The sequence below is a fragment of the Cupressus sempervirens genome, chromosome 1 (genome assembly GCF_028749045.1).
Source record: "Cupressus sempervirens isolate cs-2001-9-10 chromosome 1, ASM2874904v1, whole genome shotgun sequence".
Taxonomy (NCBI): domain Eukaryota; kingdom Viridiplantae; phylum Streptophyta; class Pinopsida; order Cupressales; family Cupressaceae; genus Cupressus; species Cupressus sempervirens.
This window is the reverse complement of record NC_143118.1, coordinates 749,228,926-749,244,532: the sequence shown is the minus strand read 5'-3', so window position 1 is coordinate 749,244,532 and position 15,607 is coordinate 749,228,926. Positions and strand designations below refer to the sequence as shown.

The 15,607-nt window shown below is 40.3% G+C and overlaps 2 protein-coding genes across 3 annotated transcripts in view; both read right to left on the bottom strand.

The window, feature by feature from the left end:
• The window catches only part of LOC149580067 (uncharacterized), a 263,193-nt gene that overhangs the window by 16,447 nt on the left and 231,139 nt on the right, over positions 1-15,607 (bottom strand). The gene's annotated exons all lie outside the window — the stretch shown is intronic.
• LOC149580069 (uncharacterized) lies at positions 6,328-8,616 on the bottom strand. The gene is made up of 4 exons (XM_089803300.1): positions 8,224-8,616; positions 7,750-7,884; positions 6,573-7,654; positions 6,328-6,469 (listed from the first exon to the last, which is right to left on the bottom strand). The coding sequence occupies exons 1-4, from the start codon at positions 8,614-8,616 to the stop codon at positions 6,328-6,330; spliced, it is 1,752 nt and encodes a 583-aa protein (XP_089659426.1).

Genomic DNA, 15,607 nt, shown 5'->3' with positions numbered 1-15,607 from the left:
GTAAATGGAGAGAAAAGAATAAATAGGCACCCCGGGGCTCCATTCGAATCAAGCAGTTGTTTATTTTCTCTCTTGTTATCAGGTTGTGATTCAATCACATGTGCATTGTGGAGCCTAGGGTTTCTGCAATTGTCACAACTGGCCATTGAGAACGAAAACTCTCAATAGGTACACAATTTTGAGGGTGTGAAATATCATCAGAATTATCGCAGATTGGAGGTGACGTTACAGTCATTTCATTGGGGCAGGAATCTGTGGCCTAAGGCCAGATCACTACACAGATACAGCTACAGGATAGAATTACCCTTGTTCTCTTGATAACCAGGATTGAGGTCGAACATCCCTCATTTTTCTAGCAACAGCATTGAAGTGTATATATTCCTCGATTTACAGCAATAGATGAGACGCATCATCCCTGAGCGAAGTCAAAAGGCTAGCAGAAACAGTGTTTGATAAGGGTCGGAAGAAATGAGTTCGGAGTCAATATTACAGCAGGTGGAAGGACGCTAAGGCAGTTCCCAATATCATCGTCGATTTCCATAAAGATTGTGGCACCTTGAAATCGAGCTGGAAGCGGAACCGATTCAAATTAATTTGGGTGCCGTTTGTATATAGAAGCCGATCTAAAATATATTAAAAACGCACAGGATAGCAGGACTGGCAGGCGAGCGAGCAAATAAATAAGTGGACGCCGAAATTAGACAAACCGTGTTGAGCTCCTAACCAAGGGTGGTGATATCAGTTTTACGCAAGAAGCAAGCCGGCGGCAGAATTGACATTCATCGTGGGCGTTACAGTTCTTGTCTTTACACAGCAAGTTACATATTGCATGATACGACTGTCACAATTCCACAGCAGGGACCAGACGTTGTTTGTAAAGACAATCGCATAGCTATTGAGCTGGGACAACTTAGAATCCATATCAGATACGGCCAGCTAGGAGAGGTTATGCACAGACCCAAATAGTCGTTGCAATCAGTCGGCGGCATCAGCATTCTTGGAATAAATCTGACCGATCCACGTCGTCTAATGGTACGAAAACTTCAGGTTTTTTCTTTGGTACTGTTTAAGATATATATATATTTATATCCAGCCCGGGCTTTGTAATCAATTATTGGATCATTATTGATTATTGAAAGGAATTACTTGTATTAAGATTCTTTCCTAATCTTGTTGGTATTATTATTTATTGCATTTGGTTAAACAACTAGCCCTTTGGTAAATTGTGTGAGACATTACATCCTTACCATTTAACGGCTGCATGCCGAGTATTTGACGAATTGCCACAGTTTCGTATTGAGAGCTTGTCAGCAAACTGTTTGATGAAACGTCAAACAACTGAAGTATAAGATTTTTGGTGTTGGAAGAAGTTATAACCTGTTGGGGTTATTACAGCTTTTGATAACAAGGTCTTCAAAGAATCGATTGTTCTATCCGCATATAGAATTTTAGAAATCAACCCTTTGGTCTCAAGTTCTCCATTATCTGTTGGTACTACATACCTTTCAATAATCATAACAATTCAACTGCATCTTCTTGCCCAGCTACAAGAGTAAGTGTAGGGAGTAATTGTTTGACTACTGGAGTTATAACAACATTTGCCTATTCTTCGTCTAGTAAAGACTTGTTATAAACACAATGAGGCTCATAATATAATGTGAACCTCGGATCTTGTGCCTTTATAAAGTACCTATAGTGGTATTTATAACAGCCTGGTTAGATTTTTGAAAAAGGGCCTCATTAAATTTCTTTTACCACTGTAATTGAACCTCACAGGTTGGCAAGACCTTTGGCACTGATACCACTCTAACAACCTGTACCAGTACTGTAATAAACCCAACCAGCACCGTACTGTCCTGAATCCAATTTTTCCGTTTTCCCTTTAAATGTACATCTCACAGTATGAACCCATTTAACAAATAACCAGCAATATGAATAACAAGTGATATTTCAGATAGGTATTTACTCAAACTCAATCTTAAATAACACACTCAGAAATACATCCACATGTAGATGAAAATACGAACAACAAATAAACCCGAACTCTCTCCAATAAATCTGTCTTTTCAAAATGATATTAAAGACTCAAGCATATAAAAATGCAATACAAATCAAAAGCACTAAACCAACAACCTTTCAACAAATCCAAAAGCATGTTATTGTCTTATACATCAGCGGTATAATAACCAGCAACTTCCAAATAACTTTTAAAACATTATTGTATTATACAACAACAATACAATAACCATCCAACCACAATCCAATCTTATACACAGATTTTACAATAAGATTGGAAAACAAGAGAAGAACCTGTAAGCTCAACGAAACACCTGTGATGATATCTTCACAGATAATGGGTTTGCGTCCATTGCCTACCTACACCAGGGGCTACGTTCTCACATGGGCTGAAAGATGAAGCTTTCTGAATGACTCCCACAAGAGAAAACTGAAAATCAGAATAATAAATCAAGCATGCCCAATAATGAGCTTGTAGAGAGCAATTACTACTAGAAGTTATAGAATATCCTACAACTATTATCACCAAGTTCACCAATATACCATACCACAATGTTATATCTATGGAGGCGAGGAACAATTTTATTTTATTAATATTACCAAAACATGAATGTACAAAGTCTAGGTATCCATCTACTTTATAAAGGGGTCGGATGGTTAGAAACCAAATAATACATTCCTCGCTTCCTAACTACCCACTAACACAAGTACAAAATACTTAAATTACCCAATGCCGATTACAAACCAATTGTTGGCTACATATATCCCCCCCCCCAAAAAAGAGTCATCTTCTAGACAACCACTTAAACAACTAAGAAAACTTTCAAGAAGAAGGATTAGAGGGCATCCCTGGACTCGAAGTGCCTCGCAAGTGTTGCAGCTCCCACTCTGTCATCTTCTGCTTAGTACGAATGCCCTGAAGTACCTGCAATGTATCCATCTTGTTAGCTTCTGTTGCTACCAACTTGCCTTCCAACTCAGCTCGCTCCAACTGCCAACTTGCTAACAGAGTAGTCTTTTCTACTTGGACTTGATGATGAAGACATTTGTCCCGCAGGGCTTTCACAAAAACATTCTAGAAAGCAGTCTCTATAGCAACCAGAGAGGCCATGAGAGGAGAGGAAGCAACCTGGGTCTGAGAAATGATAGAACGGTTGGTCCAAGTAGTGGCAATATCTTCTTGGCTATAGTTACTCTGTTCTAAGAGACCCCAATTTGTGTAGCAGTTAGTTCGCATGAACTGGACTAACGTTGAAGCTGCGGTGAGTACACCCTCCAAGTTATATGACTGTGCATGCTGAAGGAGTTCCCGGGTAGAATGCTCCATAGCCCGTAACTCCGTAAGAAATCCTTCTGCTTGAGTTGCAAAAAAAGCTGGAACCAAAAGTTCCTCATGTCCCCTCTGTATCTCCACTAGTTCCTAAAGCCGTGAGGGCACAGGGAATGACACCAACCCCTCTTCTTCCAGTAGCTTGTCAGCCTCTTCTAAGACAGTATCTGCTCCTACCATTGTCACCTAAGTTCTTGGAGAGGAAGGGTCCTTCGAGTGCTCCCCCCCAGCTGACTTAACAAGAGCCACAGGCTGAACTACTTCTAGTCCCAGAGGTGTCTGTAATCATACCTTGTGTCCACAGTGAACTTGTCCTCTTAAATCAATCACCTTAGTGCGAGTAGGCCGGTCTGGCCAGAGAAGAGGCTTGATTCATGGAATAGATAGCTTAGAAGCCCCCGATGTCGGAAAGTGTCTTGAGCCACTTGTTGCTTTTAAGTTGGCATCTTCAGTAGAAGAAGCTGGTGGTACCACAACATCACCAAGTGGGGAAGTTGGTTGAGGAACATCAGCAACCCCCATAGGAAGGGGCCCTGTTGTAGGTGGCAAAAACACTACTTCATTTAGGGTGCCCTGTAAGAGACTTAGACGAATCTTAGCTGCTTGGGAATCAGAAGAGGAGGAATCTGTATCACCCATTGAGTCCTCTGAACTGACTTGGTCCTCATCCTCTTCGACTACTACGGCCTATTGTGCTTTCTTTTTGGTAGGTTCACCACAACCCTGGAAGCCCACACCCAAGGTGTCTAGATGTAGCCAATAAGTCATCGCTCGTCGGTACGGTTCCACTCTACTTGCTGGTACCATTGTCCCACGATGTTCACTACTAACTTGAAGCCAAATTGCCTCCAAGAACAAAGCCACTGCATGATAGGGCATGTAAAAAACCTTATGCCGCAACTCCAAAAATTTTCGCAATCTATCAAAAAGAAGTTGAGCCCAGTTGTAAATCTGTCCTTAGGATAGGCCATCCACTACTGGCAACAGCCAAAGAGCAATATCAAAGGTGCGATTGCTAGCTGTGAGCTTACTTTTTACCAAATCAACCACGCAACGCCATTCCTCATTTGCAATGAAAACCTTTCTCAGCCACCGACTATTTTTTAGAATACCTTCCCATTCCTCATTAGTAACATCCTGGTGACACAAAAGTTTTAGCCATTTCCATTTGTCTTCTCCTATCATAGGTGCTTTTCTCAACTCCTATCCCCTATTAGGGATTCCAAAAACCCTACTAAGTACTTCAGAGGAATAAGAAACTACCACTTGGTGTTGAGCATACTGTATGACAGATTGATGACCTGCTCCATCATACCTTGTAATCAAATCTCGGAGGATAGGTTCAAATTCGTGCAAATCAAAGATCGGCATAAAGATGATCTTGTCCACTTCTGTTGTGACCAATGTCTTCCAGAGGGGATGATTTGTGCGTGATTTTTCCCACCATGCCCTACACTCACTGCCGAGCACACTTTCAAAACTAATATTGGAAGCATTGATCTTCTGTGACAGTTTGGTCTTGCCCTGTGCCATGACCGACTTCTAAGTTCTTGCCTGTACGGCAGCCGTTTTAGTAGCTTTGGAATCAACAATGTGGCCCTGGCTGGGCTTCCCCATACTTAACTTCACCATGTCAGAAGAATGTGTCCAATCTACAATCTGCCAGCATGTGTTGTGATACCTCCAATGACCACCCAAAAGAACTGTTGGCCATGTGTTGGAACAATAACCTTACACTTCAAGTAGAATTTGAATTTCTAAATAATTTGTGAAATCCGTACGCTATCGTATAACAGCCGTACGACCACTCCTCACTCCTCTGTACGGCTTCACTTTATGCTCCTCTATGCGACCACCTCTACGTGCATTATTCCTCGTACTCTATCCGTATGTTGGATTCCAACTCCACCACGCTTGTCCTCCATACGCTGGAAGTCATACACTCCTTTGCCATACGTCTGTCTTGGATGCCGTATGCTACCTTGCTATACATCTGCCTTGAATGTCGTACGTTGCCTTGTGCTTGATTCAGAAATCCATCCGTACGAGGGTAAGCCAAACAAGAATTCCATACGGTTGCAACCCTGCTCCTTCTGTACAGTCTGATTGGGCATACATTGCCTTACTCTTCTATCCAAACACGCTGTACACCAATCCTCTGTCCTATACTTGCACTCGCCTTCCTTTGCTTGTTTGGTGGAGAAAAAATGATTTTGGCTGAAGTCTTGGGTGTTTATAAAGTAGGCAGAAACTTTTCGTTCTTTATATATTTTCAATTTGGACCCATTCACCAAATCTTTAATTGGCTGATTATTAAGGGTAGCTAACTTTAGTGTTCCATTTTCTTTTATTTCCATTATTTTGTAAGGCACCAGCCAACGAATTTTAAACCTACCTGGCTTAATTTCATTCTTTCCATTGTACTGAAGTACAAGTTGCCTTGGGTGAAAATTCATCATTTTCAGATGTTTGTCGTGCCAAAATTTGCGTCACTTCTGAGCCACCTCTGTGCACCATTGGGTGATTATTCTTTTTTCTTCCAACTGGAGTAATTGATGTAGGCACTCCTTGAGACTTTCCTCATCACTTAATCTATTTTGAATGGCTATCCTTAAGCTTGGAACCACATACTCTACTAGCATCACTGCTTCCTACCCAAACATAAGCTGAAATGGGGTATGTCCTGTAGTACCTTTATAAGTTGTTCTATAGGCCCATACTATTGTTGAAATTTTCTATTCCCACTCCTAGCCTCTTCAACACCACAAGTTTTGTAGAGAATAGCAACCAATATTTTGTTCATGGCTTCCGCCTGACCATTCGCCCTTGGATAGTAGGGACTAGAGAAAGAATGAAATATTTTATATTCAATGGTCATCATTTGGATAATGTGATTCACAAAATGCACTCCTCGATCATTGCTGAGTTGCAGTGGGATACCGAATCGGGTGACTATCTGTTCATAGAGGAATCTGGTAGTACTAAGGGCGGTATTGTCCGTTAAGGCCTGTACCTCTATCCATTTGGTCAGGTATTCCGTGGCCACCACTATATATTTGCACAGATGAGTTTGCTAGCTGGTAGAGGACCCACAAAGTCCAGTCCCCACCTTTCAAATAATTCCTGTGGTTAAGAAGGAAACAGTGTCATGAAGTCCCTTTTGAGCGGCTTACTTGCTTGCGGGCATGTGTCACAGCTTATGACCCATTTCTTGGCATCAGCATACAATATGGGCCACCATAGTCCTGCCAAGAGCACTTTTCGTGCCGTGGTATCTGGTCCCATATGATCTCCTGCCAATCCTTTATGGGATTCTTTGAGAACCCTTGGGATCTCTTCCTCCATCACACATTTTCTGAGGATTCCATCTGGTCCAAGTTTGTACAACCACCCTTTAATTAATTGAAATGTACGACTTTTTAAGGCAATTTTTCTCTGTTCTGCTAGGGGCATCTCATGAGGAAATGTAGCTGTGCACAAGTACTGTCCAATTTGTTCATACCATGTAGGTAACACTACAATCTGAAAAAGGTGAGTATCTAGAAAATCCTCATTTATCCCACTACCAGTGGCTTCCCCTGACTTGATGCGAGACAATTGATCAACAATTACATGATTTTTTCCAGGTTTCACTATAATTTTGAATGTAAATTCTTGTAACAAAATTAGCCACCGACTTACTCTTCCTTGAATTACTAGTTTGTTCACTAAATATATTAATGCCTGGTCGTCAAGAAAAAATGTAAAAGGTGTAGCAAGTAGATAGTGCCTGAATTTTTGGACTAGATAGACCATACCAAGTGCTTCCCTCTCCATGGTAGTGTAGTTCCATTCCGCTTTTGACAAAAGCCTTCTAGCGAAATATACAGGGTGATTCAACCCTTCCTTCCTTGTTTGGGCCAAGGTGGCCCCTATAGCATTGTTGGATGCATCTACATGAACCCGGAATTCCTTGTCCCAATCAAGATAGATAAGGATAGGTGCTTCCACAAGTCTTTTTTTGAGTTCTTGAAAGGCGTCTTCCTGCTCCTCCTTCCATTCAAACTGTTCCCTTTTCCTAGTTAACTTTTCCAACGGAAGTGATACTCCAGCGAATCCTTTGATGAATCGCCGATAATACCCAACATGCCCTAGAAAAGATTTGATACCTGTCACATTCTCAGGAGCCTCCATTTCCAAAATTACCCTTATTTTGTCTGGATCTATCTTTAAGCCTTCTTTACATACTATATGTCCCAGAAGTCTGCAATGTGGGACCATGAACCAACATTTCTTAGGATTTTGCGCCAGTCTTGCTCTCCGACATTTCTGTAGGCATTCTTCAATAATTTTAAGGTGGTGTTCCTTGCCGTTGTAAACTGACCAATCATTAAGGAATGCTTTAAAATTTCCTACTAACATACCATTAGAAATGTGTAGTATAATCCACTGGAAGGTAGCTGGTGCATTGCATAGTCCAAAAGGCATCCTATTATAAGCGTATACCCCATCTCCACTACAAATGTAGTTTTCAGCTTATCCTCCTCCGCAATACTAATCTGGTTATACCTGGAAAATCCGTCCATAAAAGAGTACATCTCATGGCTAGCTACTTCTTCTAAAATGTTGTCTGCAAATGGAATGGGAAATGGGTCTTTTATGGTCACGATATTTAGGCTTCTGAAATCTACACATATCCGAATTTGAGTACCATCCTTCTTGAGTGATATTACAATAGGAGAAACCCATTCGCTTCTCTAAACTTTAAATATTATCCCTACGTCCAATATCTTTGTGATTTCCTCTCCTATCCGCTTCGCATAGTTTCTATTCATTCTATAAAGTCATTTCGACATTGGCCTTGCTCCAGGTATGAAAGGAATCCAGTGGACACACACCTCAGGTGGTACTCCTTTCAAGTCCTTGTATGTCCATGCAAAAACGTCTCTATATTCCATAAAGATTCTGAGGGCTGCCACTTTCGGCACAGGATCCCAATCATCACCTATAAAGATTTCTTTGGTTTGCCCTACTTCTCCTAGGTGTAAGGCCTGGAGACTGGCCTCTTTGTATTCCACTTTTTGGTCAAAAATGTGGGTAGGTGTCGTGTTCAAGGCAGTTACACCGTTGTACTCTGTATACCCTTCTGGATATCGTCCCTTTGATTCTTGTATTTCTGCTTGGAAGACTTCATAATCACCCATCTGCCAATGAAATAAACCCTTAAGGGAGTCTGTGTCATCCTCCAAGTACTCTCCCAACCTGAGTACTCCTTCCTCATCAGGTTCCATCCCTTCATACTCTTCTTCTTTAGAGTCAAATGCCAAGTCCTGACTTACCGATTGGTTTTTGAGATCTATAATGTACTTCTTTCCCTCTAATTCAATAGAGAGGGTGTTTTGTTTCCAGTTGTGATTGGCTTTTGCTACTACTAGCTATCCCCTCCCCAATAAAGCATCATATCCTTTCTTCACCAAGGTAATAACCACAAAATCTAAAACAAATTGTTGGGTTCCTCTTATTACGTTTTGCTCGATCAAGGTGCCAATCGATTTGATGCCATGCTGATCTGCTCCTACCAGCTAAAATTTGGGCGGCCACAAGGTAGGTTTCACGATCACCTTCCAAGTATCTTCCAATAGAACATTCACCCCCGCGCCTCCATCAATTATCGTGTTCGAGAGTTTGTACCCCATAATTTCCATCTCTACCACTGCTGGTGCTCTCCCTAGGCCTGTTGTACATAAGGTATTTTCTTCCTTTTCCACTTAAGTTTCTTCTTGTTCTACCCCTTCTACTGCTCCTATTTCCACTTGTTCTACTGTCTCTAGTTCCCCCTAGGGATCTTGCTCCATTGGCCGCATTCCTTGTGCCAATGCAACTTGTAACTGTGGTAGAGTATCTAGTAATTCCCCAATGGAGACAGGAATGGTGGTTTCTAATACTTTCCTTATGATGTTAGGTACCCCCTTCCCCCTAGGGGTCTTGGCTGGCTTAGCTGTTGTTTCTCCTCTCAACTCATTCTAGATGTTATCCTTTGCCTCCTTGAATCTTGTTTTTTCCACTGCCACCTCCGGGTACATAGCTTTCTTGGCTTGCATCCTTGTTATTGCAAGTACCTCCCTTTCCGATTCTTCAATATCCAACATGTTCACACCTTTTTGCTTTGGGCAATTGGCATCCTCATGGTTGCCCGACCCACACCATTTGCAAAGCATTCCTCCATTCCGTCCCCCTCCGTTTTGACATTCTCAAGCAAAATGGCCCCATTCGTTGCATCTTCTGCATTGGATCATGGGTCGTCCTCGAGAATCATATTGGATTGCCCGTCGGGGTGTGTTCATGTTGCTATTGTTATTACTATTATTAGCATTGCCTCTTTGGTTATTCCTGTACCCCCCTGGTGAAGCTTCTATATTATTGTTCTTTGGGGGAGTTGCTGGTGGTGTCAACTGTTCTCCAGTAAACAATATCTGGGTGTTCCTTGTTTTCAAGTTATAAGGGCAGTCTTTGATTGCATGACCCCCTATTTGGCAAATCTCGCAAAACATCTTTCTCTGGCATGCTCCTTTGGTATGACCCTCTTTTTTGCAGTCTGTGCACCATAGGTCTTTACCTTCCTTCTTCTCATCCTTAGTTCCGACTACTTCCTTCATTAGCCATTTAAGGTCCTTTCTCTAGGCTTGGATCATTTTCGACTCTTCCTCACTCTCCTCCGAACTCTCACTAGAGCTTCCATGTCGTCTCCTCTTGGAGGTTTTATTTTCACTTTCAATGTCCATGGCACGTGTACAATCATCTCCAAAAGTGGATGGTGGGGCTATCTTCATTTTTTTTCTTAAGGACAGGGTGAGGCCTTCAATAAACCATCTTTTCTTTAACCCGTCCGTAGGCTTATTGTCCAATTTGCTGATAAGTTCCTTCAGTTGTCTGGTATAAGCCTTCACCGATTCCTTCTTATCTTGCCTGGTGTTATAGATTTCTGTGACAATTTCATCATCATCTCTTAACAATTTGAATTCCTCCTCAAATGCTCCATGTAGGTTATCCCAAGTGCTCTTTTTACCAGCATCCAAGTCTGCATACCAATCTATGGCGATCCCTCTTAATGTGGTAGGAAATGCCTTCAACCATTCGTTACTGTCATTCTCCGCATTCGCTCGCTATATAGTTATACAAGTTTTACAATGGCGAGCAGGGTCCTCTGATCCGTCCCCTGTAAATTTCAGTAATTTTTGTTTATCAACTGCCATTTTCTTTGCTTGTTGCTGCGTTCCCAACGAAACCCCACCTCCCAAGGGAACACCACCACCGGTGGTACCCTACTTCTAGATTAGACACCACTTCCTAATGGAACACCCCCACGGGATGGAACCTTACTTCCCATTGGAACACCCCCTCCAGATGGAACTCTACTTCCTGATGGAAGTTTACCTCCCAATGGAAGTTTACCTCCCGATGGAACACTACTTCCCAATAGGTTTCCTCCCGATGGAACTCCACTTCCTGATGGAACACCACTTCCTGATGGAAGTTTACCTCTCGATGGAACAGTACTTCCCAATGGGCTAGACTCCTCACCCCTTATCTCCTTTTGAGAAAGTTCTTGCCATTCAGGGGTTTCCGGTTTTCAGCACCCGGATTGCCTTTTTGGTGTGTCTGAAATAACCAAATTGGCTAGTTCCTCAATAGTATGTTCAATCCACCCTTCTTGACTTTGATGGGAATTGTCTTGTGCTCTCTAGTTACGACATCTCTCTTCTTGCTATTGGAGACGCAAGGTTCTTAGGGCAACTTCCTCAGTTTCGTACTTTGGTACTGTCCTCCGATATATATTTGGAATTAGGGGCATGAAGTAATTCGGTGCCTATCTCCCTCTCTTGGCTTATTAGGTTCCTCTCCTTTGGGATTTTGCGCCCTCTTTGCAAACCATTGAAGAACTTGTTGCCTTCTTCTTTCCCTCTCGATTTGTGCTCTTTCTTCCTCAATATGTACAAAGTTCCTTGCCAAAAGCCGAGGAATCTGTCCTAGGAGATCATGCACCACCAGTGGCATGGAGAGTTCATCGCGTACCATGCTCTTAAGAACCGTCCTCTCACGGGCTTCCTTTTGCATGTACTGCTCGACTGCAACCTCCCACACTATCACCAGGTCGCGTATCAACTGATCCTCCCTAGTTATTTCCTCCTCTCTGTCACTATTAGTAATTTGGATATAAGGTATAAATGGTCATCCCATTAGTCCATCTTGTCAAGCACAATACCTCCAGATCCAAACTTAGGCAACGGCGCCAAAAATGTAGAGAGCAATTACTACCAGAAGTTACAGAATATCCTACAACTATTATCGCCAAGTTCACCAATATACCATACCACAATGTTATATCTATGGAGGCGAGGAACAGTTTTATTTTATTAATATTACCAAAACATGAATGTACAAAGTCCAGGTATCCATCTGTTTTATAAAGGGGTCGGTTGGTTAGAAACCAACCGACACATTCCCGCTTCCTAACTACCCACAAATACAAGTACAAAATACCCTGATTACAAACCAATTGTCGGCTACAGAGCCTCTTTCCCCTTTTAAAACACAAACCAAGACTCTTCGACTCCTATTTGGTTTTCATCTTATTCCGTTGTGGCTCTTCAACTTCCCTAAGGCATTTCCTCTTGTTCCTCCTTGCCCCTTTGTCATTTATATAACATTAAATTGACCTTTTTAATATTTTGAGCCTATGTCTCAGAGTCAATTTAATATTGCATAAAATAAGACTTCAATATTTCTAATGTTCCAAAAAGGAACATTATATTGCCAACTTTTCATTATCCCTCTTTTCAAGGGCCTTTTACCCTTTCTGACACATTTCTCAATATGAACCACTTTGTTGTGAAATCATGATTGTCCTTGTAGTGAATTCTCACAAAATCCTTCACTAGGGTTGCAAACAGGGACATCCTTTTTTATTTTGCCAACTCAGGAGGTCTCATGCCCATGCTCTCATATCATCAAGTGTAGGGTTTATGCACCTCCACCCAGAGCCCACACAAGTCCTTACCTTGGTCTTACAAACTACCAAGTTGGGGAGACGAACGAGGCAAGCTGAGGTGGACTAATCCTCTCGGGTACTGTACGCAATTGCCTGCAAACAACGTAAATTGTTAGGTCCAGGCCTTTGAATCACACCTGGAACTATGGTGAGCGAACCCATGGCCCAAGCCAACACCCCTACCTGTGTGAGCTAAACAGGGACATCCCATCAATACCATTCCTCAGTCCATCCAAAATCTATCACCAGAACTTAGACGAAGAAGATGGAAAATGTATAAGTAATATCAATCACTAAATAATCCCTTTTTTGCTCTCACAAAATATCAACTTTCCAATATTAATCACTAAAAGAAGCCTCTTTTGGCTTTCACAAAATACGAGCCTTCTAATACTAATCACCAAAAGTACCTTTAGATCTCCCAAAATATGAGCTTTCCAACCATTTTGTCAACATAATACCCTAGCTCTTATAATTAATTGATTTAGATTATGAGCTTATAACTAGGGAAAATGCCACAAATATAATTTTTTTTGATAGAGGTTGACAAATAACTAGTGTCTGATGTGTATAATCTTGCACCATCCTAGATATGCAACGAAATAAAAAAAATAGGGTTGTTGTGCAGAACTTACTTTTGCAATAACTAACTACAAACAATAACTAAGAATCAATAATTCTACCAGGAATGATTAAATACAATGGATAGGCAGCACTCTCGTAATCTCATTTACACAATTGTAGGCAGCCTAGGTAACATGCTATAAGAAAAATCTACACTAATCAGCACCTAGAATTTATCGGCTTTCTATTATGAAACCTTGATCTTCTTTTAGAAGGACCAAGCTAAATACTTGACTTTCAATGATAAACATGCCACTTATTCTCCACCTTGCACCCTAATGCACGATGTCAATCATCATAACACATGCTCCAGCTTCACATCTCTGTACTAGTAGCAAGGAGACATCTAGTGCAACCCCACATCCTGCTCTACTTGATTGGGCCAACAGAATTTGTCACACAACACCACCTTCTTCATAGTTAGCATACCTAGTGCATTTGCAGATAAAGGGATCTCAATGTGATCTGTCCAACCATGTAGTAAGAGTCAGACAACGGAAACAACACAAGGAACAAAGAGAATGCAAGATCAGATGTTTGCTTTATTTCAGATTCATAAAATTACATAGAATTGGTCAGCAACATGTGGAATTGCACTCCAAGCATACAGAGTTGATTACAGATCAAAATCTGAATTCTCCTTCAATACTAACCTTCAAGAGGTTATGTGATAATAGAATGCCTAACAAGGATCAGCTATATCAGTATATAGAGCCTTCACATACATGGAGTGAGCTGGGAAAGATCAGAGTCTCCAAATATGGAAATCTTAATACTAAAATACAGGCCAAGGCACAAATCATGAACTCCATCAATTATATCTGAAATGGTGCATGATCCAAGATAAATGTCGGTCAAGGATCTGGGAACATTGTGATGTGAGCAAAGAAGCTTCACAGATCAAGAAATTGCTTCGCAAGATCAGAAAAATCTAACTAGCTGTGAAACACAAAGAACAGATAGAACCCACCAAGAATCCACAAGATCTCAACCAAGAAGAAACAGATCAAGGTGCAAACCCAGTCAAAAGTAAAACATAGTGTCTAGAACATATCCTGAGATTTTCAAGAGATAACAAGCCAATTTGAGGAAACACCACAACAAACACAAAAACTACTAAATAGGAACAAACAAGAACAAAATTGAAAGAAAATGTTTTTGGTTGATGCAAGATTGCCAAGAACCCAAGATGCTCCTCCATCAGACATAGGGGTTATTTGAAAAATGAGCCTCTCACTTTGATGCTAGAGGCAAACCATGATGGTCTACCTCATCCTAGGAAATCCATAAAGAGTCCGCAACTATTTTGTGATTCCATTTCACAAGATATTCAAACTTTAAAGTATTCTTTACTTTTCGTGCTCTTACTAACTTTGCAATCCAAGATCTCCATAATCTCATCCAATTGCTTCTTATGAACCGTTTTACCAACTCAGATTCATTGGCAACATCACTAAGTTTTGCATCATGATACTTATACAAATCTGCAATGTTAAATGTAGGTGATATATCCATATCTTTTGGCAACTCAACTTTGTATGCATCACCTGAATCAAACCCCTCAAGATCTAACAATGTCCAAACTTCCTCATCCTCAAATTATTATATGTTCCAACAAATTTATTCTTCCTTAAATGTACCTTTACTTCATACTACTTAAAATTCCTTACGTCTCTTTTTCTCATCTGCCTTCTCCTTATACTTTGAAACATTGTAATGAATCGAACTTTCTCCATCGCTTCCTTTTATTGAAAAATTCCTTCATACCTGCATTAGTCTTCTTCACTTAAAATTTTTATAACTTGGATTTTGAAAAGTTGTGCTTTTTGGTTTCAAAAGACATTTTATATGAGAATGTTATTTAACATTTTTTTGTTATATAATAATATTTAAAATCATGTATCTCATTTAATGTTTTAATAATTTATTGATTTAAAATAAATGTAAAATAATTTATATTATATCTTGTTATGATATAATTAATTTAATAATAATAATAAATTCTTATTTTATTTTATTTTGTTAATAGTAATATTACCATGATAAATATCATATTTATTAATTAACTATTTCAATAAGATACCTAGATGTGTGTGTATTTAAATATATTTGTATTGTACACACTAATTAGGGCTCTTGACAAGTCCACCTGTCTCAAATTTGCTTGTCCACAAGAAATTGTTGTGAGAGGCTTTGGTTATGACTTTGTTCATTATCTTACCTACCTATGTGTTAAATACTTGCAAAAGTAGGTGGTATAATATATGAATGAAAACACTAAGCATATACAAAGTAGACACATCAATGCACGAAGACGTGATGCAAACACAATGTCGACATATCAATGCATGAAGACACAAAGAAGACACGAAGCAAACGCGTTAATGCATGAAGACATGATGTAGACAAGAGTATACATGATAAAAACTTTGTTGGATTCTTTTTTTTTCACAAATTGAAATAAGAAAGGTTAAGGAAATGTTTTACCAAATTTGACTATGAATATTGTGCTCCTTTCCCCTGCCCGAAATCAAAAGTTCTTGAAGATATGAATTTTAACAACTTTCCTTTAGCTAGTACTACAATAGGGTGCCTAATTCCATAGTGGA